Source organism: Syngnathus floridae, chromosome 13 (genome assembly GCF_059516105.1).
Source record: "Syngnathus floridae isolate MCC-2025c chromosome 13, RoL_Sflo_1.0, whole genome shotgun sequence".
In the NCBI taxonomy this organism is placed as follows: domain Eukaryota; kingdom Metazoa; phylum Chordata; class Actinopteri; order Syngnathiformes; family Syngnathidae; genus Syngnathus; species Syngnathus floridae.
In genome coordinates, this window is record NC_142425.1 from 6,938,078 (window position 1) to 6,945,056 (window position 6,979).

The following is a 6,979-nucleotide window of genomic DNA, read 5'->3' on the forward strand; positions in this document are numbered from 1 at the left end:
ACCCACCAAATATTTGGAAGCAAAATATGAAATACATGATCATGTAATGAAAAGGTATATTAACAATATGGCAAGTACAAGTCAATATTTCTGTTTTTATTTTTCAAAGCAAATAATGATCAAATAAAATAATATATAATGCCTTGCCAGTATACTCAACAACCAGCATAATTTTATTATCGACAATAACACATTTAATCAATATCAAAAGAATGATATGGTCAAATATATGCTTTTTTTTTTCAAATGTTTCATGCATAGTCATAGCCTATTCAATCCCATGCAGTGATAGATGTCTGTTCTTTACCTGTCAGCTACTCTGATCTGGTACTGGGCCTACTATCTGAAGCACCAAAACTGGCAATATTTCCACCTTTGCATAGGAAACAGACATATATTTTAATATTAATTTAGCCAGGGCCAGTTACAAAGTTTAGAGGAATCTGCATGTAAGAAAGAATAACAAATGACTTGAATTTACAAAATCAACTAGAACTATATCTAACAATAAATCAAGATAGCCTTATTACATGGCAGCAGCACATATGCACACAACACATGCAAACTGGTATGCATACAAGCGCGGTCACACACAGTTTTTAATGGCACCGTGGTGGGCTGAATAAATCTGTAACTTTTCTGCATTTGGCCGTGTCCTCCTCCAGGGCCTTTCTTTTTTTTGTCCCTCTCCGCACCGCCTTTCCTCTTTTTTTTACCACGTTCAAAGTCTATTATCCTCACTTGCACCGCTCGCTCATTACACACAGTCACACACCACAGCAGTCGGCACCTGACATACGCAACACACCCCTTCCTCCACACTCTTACACAATCTGAGGTAAGTTGAAAACTTTGCAATATTTAAATATACAATTACTATTTTTATATTTTTAAGTGACATTTGTGCGATTAGGGATGTTCCGTTACAGCGTTTTTAAGTTTTGAAAACCCAAACTACAGTTGACACTATAAAAGGTCAACTAAAAGCCATATGCATGGCAATATTGAGTCTTTAAACATTAATTGCTCATACATTTTTCAGTTTTCTTGAATCTCACTCTTTGGACAGGAGAACCACAGTACGAGAAGAGAAAATTACCAATAAGGAAAAGAACAGGTTCAGATACAAAGCGTATAGTAACAGCATCGAGGTGAACATATCTTATTCATATCCTAGTCATGCGTGTTAAACTGGTTCACTGGTGTTTTGATAGTACTGTCAAAATTTATTGTGAGATTTACACTGTAATGTGCAATATTCTGCTCACAGTCAGACAAGGTAAGGCAGCTTAAATTTTCTGGTAAATTTCATACACAAGGTTATGTGTTTCACACAAGTAAAGACATCCATCCATTTTCAATATCACTTATCTTGTTCACGGTCACTCACAAGACACAACACATAAAAAACATTTTCAGACAAAACAGCTAACAGCATTCAGAAGCAAAGCATAGAAAAATAGAGAAGTTCAGCAAAGCTGTTTTCTAATTGAGTCCTTTACTCTGCAGAACCACATTTTGGCATTCAATAACTTTAGTCAATGTCATATCTTTTACTTCATAAAGTTACTTTTCACTCAAAGTTGTTTTACAAATGATCCAGATCATGGAGTCAGTTATAAGATTTCACTTCTGGTTTTTCATGTATTTGTTTTCAATTGCCATTTATTAGCACTTTAAACTGATTTGCATAGCATTTGGATCACCCTAGGTCAAAAGTTAGACATGAAAGTGTCTCCTCATCCAAAAACATCTGGACCCAACCAGCGTGTGGGCAACGAAGATCCGCAATATGACAAATATGCATTATCATTAGGTATTGTGTTGTCTTTCAGCGAAATGTCAGCAAATACCGCACCCCGGCTCAACCTGTTCCAGGCAACAGAGCTCGTGAAGAAACACTACAAATTGACTCCCTCTGAAATCCACCATCTCCCCGCATTTGACGACCAGAACATTTATATTGCGACAGTCGAAGGTGGCGAGTACATTTTGAAGATTACCAATTCAGAGGACAGTAAAGACCCCGTCCTGTTTGAACTACAGACTTATGCCATGAATTTCCTGCATGAGAATGGACTTCTGACTCAAACAATTCTGAAAACAACCACTGGACAGGACATGATCCTAATTGACATTGGTATGAGACCAGTGTCACTATGCACACGATGGTGCACAGATAAAATGGGGTGAAAAGTTTTTTTTTTTTTTTTTTTTAAAAAACAGAACAAACCTGAATTTTGTCAATAGTAATTTAAGAGACAACTGAAACGTTAATTGTTGGTTTGTTACTTTTGACAGATTGCGGGTATGGCTTACAGAAGTACCTGGTGCGTCTGTTGACTTATTTGCCTGGAATCCCTATTTCCAAAGCTCCTACCTCACCACGTCTTTTGTATGAAGTTGGCCAGACTGCAGCCAGAGTGGACAACGTCCTCAGAGAGGTACAAGTGTAAACCATTTGCATTGTTGTTTTATACTACTAAAAGTGAAGAGTTTTTTGTCTTCGTTTATTTAACTACCCACCTGACTGTTTATGAATATTTTATGACACCCAACACAACTTCATTCAAATTGCTTCTACTTTTATATATTTTTTAAAAAAGCGGCAAATAAAAGCACAGTAGAATGTGCAGTTCCCCTAGGCCTACTGGTAGAGATAGAATATTTTCCTTGGAGGGGCTGTGGGGAGTTGCAAGGATATCTCAGGGGGTCCACCAAAACATTTTTTTTTTGCAAACCCAAAAAGTCTTTAGAAAATGCTGTGAAAAAATTCACTTTATGTTCCTTACAGGGGACAGGTAGAAATATAGAAAATAATTCACTGAAAATTTGGAAAATAGGCATATTCCAGGTATATTTGGGAGGGGGTTCCCCTCGTGGCCCCCCCTCTAGCTCTGCCAATGCTTAGCCCCTCGGGGCCCCATTTTTATTTTGCATTTTTACTTGACTGACTTTTAATCGATGGGTTGGACAGATCCTTTGATTTAGAAGTGTCCAAAATAGTATTTTGAATTTTCATACTTTAAACAAAATTCTACTGGATATGCAGTGTTGCAGGATGCCAACGCTGCGACATAATACAATTATTGCCTTATGCTGTTGTTTTTGTTGCATCTCAATACATACTGCATCCAAGGGAGTATTGTAAAACACTATACAAATTTCTCAAAGTTTATGAGAAACCTCTTGTCTAATGACATGGACATGGTATTCAGAGAATCCTACTGATAAGATGTTGCAGAACAGGAAAGACAAAAAAAGAAGCACAGCAAGAAAGAGAAGCTAATTCCCACCCTTTTCCAATCATCAGTCTTTTTGTGCATTCCAGTAGTTAGTTGTGCTAAGTTTATTTTGTTTTTACTTGTTAATCACTTCACTCGTTCTTTTATCTCAAACGAAATATTTTAGGTTGCATTACCTGACATGTTTTGGCTTGTACTTCCGCCTTCATCCGAGACTCTGATGTCAGGTAATGCAACCTAAAATATTTTGTTTGAGATAAAAGAACCAGTGAAGTGATTCCTGTAGTCTAGTTTTTTCGTTCACAATCTTCCTACCAACTCTTCGTGCTGTTTATGACTTGGAAGGAGATTCCATATATTCCATTCTATAGTTTCATTGTATAGCTTGCAGTGCTTTTCCTGTTGGAGTGCCATTCTACAATTTCTCCTTTCTTTGAGAAAACAAATACAACAATACACAATTGTTTTTTCCATTTTGTTTTCAGCTGAATCATCCTCAACTTAGCAAGTTGCAGAGGGACAATTTCAAATGGAGTCTGTCAAATGTTCCCATTTTGGAGAATTACATGCATGTACTAGATGGAGACCCTCTCCAGGAGATTGTTCAGTTCATCCTCCATCAGTACAAAACTAATGTCACCTGCAAATACCCCAGTTTCCGCAAGTGTAAGTATTATGCTATTATTATTATTATTATTATTATGAGATAGTAAAATTTGGACAGAGCCTGTCTGTTAAATTAGCCTTTAGCCTGTTTGATGTTATTGTAACTAAGTGTTATTCATGGCTTTCCAACTTAACACATTCAACTATGTCTACTAGTCTTTGTCCAGGCTTTATTTTATTTAAAAAAAATACATCTCCAATGTCATATTTGGTAGATATCGAGTGTTTATATCCTGCTTTGTGTGTGCCGTTCCTCAGGCCTCATTCATGGGGACTTAAACGATCTCAATGTGCTTGTACAAGCTGATGAGAGCAGAGGCTACAGGGTTTCTGGTATTATTGATTTTGGTGATATTAACCTTGGTTACTCTGTTTATGAGCTTGCCATCAACATCATGTATATGATGCATTTGCACCCCAACCCCATCGAGGTAGGTGGATACGTTCTAGCAGGCTGGGAAAGCGTCTATGCCCTCAACGAGGCAGAGAGGGACTGTCTGTTTTGGCTCGTCCTTTGTCGATTCTGTCAAGACTTAGTGTTGTGTTTGTACATGTCAAAGTGCTACCCTGAAAATAAGGAATATTTGTTGCGTTTATCCAAGAGTGACGCTTTGATTTTGCGCAAACTTTATGAGGTAGGGAAGGAGCAGGTGGAGAAGGTGTGGTTCCACACTGACGCTGCTACTCAATTCAATGACTTAAAGTAAGAAGTAAATAATATAAATGAAGGCTTGTTTTACGACTGACATTCAGAGTTGTTGTAGCAGGACATTTGTTATAGGGTTTCCACAGTTTTGTATTGCATTATACCACTCATAGTAGACACACACAAAAAAAAAAATCAAGGAGGATTGAAAGATTCAAATCGGCTGTTTGCATATTGACATATGAGTGTAACTTTTGTGCATTCAGTGATAACAGCTGCATCTGTTTGAATATATTGTTTAAATATTGAGAAATAAAGCCTTTTTTTTGTATCAATGTTGTTACTCAGAATAAATCCATTTATGTCAAGATAGATTTATGAAAGATATTTACTTATCTTGTCATTAGTACTGAAAACAGCAAAACTAACTTCACATTGACTCTATGTAAATGGAAATAATGAAAAATAAAAGTTCAAAACTTCTTAATTTAGGTGTGGTAAAAAGTTCCTTTGCATTTGCACACATTGCATTTTTTAACCCTCTTAGCTATCACACAATCTTCAATGTAATGGAACAAAGGAACTCACCGTGTGGAGAGAGTATTTCATTGAGGATACAATGAAACTGAGAACTTTCCATTGATTAAATATGAGAGAATGTGAGAAAAATATATCTTCTGGCTGAACAACGTTTAAGGTGGACTAAATAGAGAAAAAAATAATTGAAAATGTTTGATTAGGGTCTCACTTTTTGCTACTGTAGTTTTGGATTGAAATTGGAGAAATACTGCCCTCGTGTGGTTGAACGAAGGAAAGGAGCGACATCCTGATGTGGGTATGTATGAATGTGAAAAGCAGCCTTTTGTTGTTTCTCAGCAGGTTGTGTGGGTAGTGGCAACAAACACCCTCACACATTTTGGATTGAAACGTTTTGGACATTCCCAAAAATAATTTCAATTTTTAAGTTGCATTTTTCAACTTTGAGTAACTTTTCAAATTAATTAAGGCTTTTCTGTCCAAAATGAAATAGACTAGCAGAGCAAAACTATTTGCCACACAATTTTGCAATTTTTAAAAATATAATTTTAACTTAATTTTAATTGTTTGGACCATTAAGAATATATGCACTACTAATTCATAGCATTTCACCTCCTTCATTTGAATCCTACGCTTTGCATTGTTAACTGTGATTCAGTGCATCAGAGTAAAGATGCTTCAAGAATATTAGACTAACCACTCGGAGGTCATACAAGTCTACCGAATTGAGGGTGAAAATATTTGACTTGCCCTGGACACTGGCAACCCGTGTTACTTCAAACAAATAATCGTATTATTGCCTTCACCACAAGCTGTGTTGTTTTCAGCAAAATATCAGTGAAAGATGCCAACCTCACTTTGTGTCAGGCAGCAGAGCTTATGTAGAAACACTACAAGCTGCCTCCCTCTGAGCTCCAGCTACAAAGACCAGAACGTTTATATCATGACAGCTTAAGGTGCCGAGTATGCAGTTTTGTTTTCAAACTGCTGAATTAGTTTGGCTTTGACAAACAAGTTTTTATCACTTTTGCACCTGCTCGTTTCACAGGACAGGAACAAATTCTTATTTTTGGTGCTCCATTTGGTGTGAAATGACATTGGCCAGACATGTCCCATATGTCTTGAACATGGTAGTTCTTTTTGATTGAGTGCACTCAAGATGAACAGGATTTTAAAAATCAAGATTGTTTTAATCATCATGTATCTTTTAGGGGAATGTGCACTAGATTTATGAGGCCTGCACAAGGTTTATTGGGACACAAGGGGGTCTCGCAAAGATGGTATCTGTGAAGCGAGGGAGGCACATTTTATGACGTGGCCTCCTTCTGTTATAGGAAATGACTCTTACACCTTCATTCTTCACACTATCAAAGCAAATTGGTGTCATAGCTCATACGAACACCAATCTGCTTAAGTGCATATAATTAGTGAAAAGGCATCTTTTAGATGACTTCCTGCTCTGCCATTTTACCTACACAGCTGTCTTAAGCTAAGGCTAGCGCTGTTCATTAATAGTGTGACTCACGCCCAATAATGCAAACGTGACTTCCTTCCTTACTCCTACCTTTACCACTGTGGCAAGAGCTAAATTTGGGCTCACTGTCGCTATGACAACAACCTGAGATGGACACATTAATATGATGCAAATGAAAAGCCATTCAAGGTATTTTGCACTGCAAAAATGTGAACATGTAGTTAATGAAACATCTCCCCGTTGTACGCCGTGCACGTGTGGCCTCAATAAAAAAAAACCAAACAAACAAAAAAAAAAAGACGCGAGTACAGGCTTTAAATACAACTCTTTACTATCACGCACGTTTTTTTTTTTTTAGAGGACACTCAGGACACATTCCCTGGATGTGATAGGCAAACTGCAACGTGTTAG

At 37.1% G+C, this 6,979-nt stretch overlaps 1 protein-coding gene across 1 annotated transcript; it reads left to right on the top strand.

The window, feature by feature from the left end:
* The first annotated feature begins 751 nt into the window (after positions 1-751).
* On the top strand, positions 752-5,048 carry LOC148388358 (hydroxylysine kinase-like). Its single transcript, XM_088395178.1, has 5 exons — positions 752-838; positions 1,836-2,140; positions 2,302-2,444; positions 3,731-3,911; positions 4,170-5,048. Exons 2-5 carry the CDS (start codon positions 1,840-1,842, stop codon positions 4,616-4,618), a joined length of 1,074 nt encoding a protein of 357 aa, XP_088251304.1. The 5' UTR covers positions 752-838; positions 1,836-1,839; the 3' UTR covers positions 4,619-5,048.
* Positions 5,049-6,979: the final 1,931 nt, after the last annotated feature.

Bases quoted from the DNA above. Each gene is read 5' to 3' on its own strand.
- LOC148388358 (XM_088395178.1), top strand. From the start codon at position 1,840: ATGTCAGCAAATACCGCACCCCGGCTCAACCTGTTCCAGGCAACAGAG. The intron at 2,445-3,730 runs GTACAAGTGTAA...TTTTGTTTTCAG, and splicing joins TGGACAACGTCCTCAGAGAG to CTGAATCATCCTCAACTTAG. The intron at 3,912-4,169 runs GTAAGTATTATG...GCCGTTCCTCAG, and splicing joins ATACCCCAGTTTCCGCAAGT to GCCTCATTCATGGGGACTTA.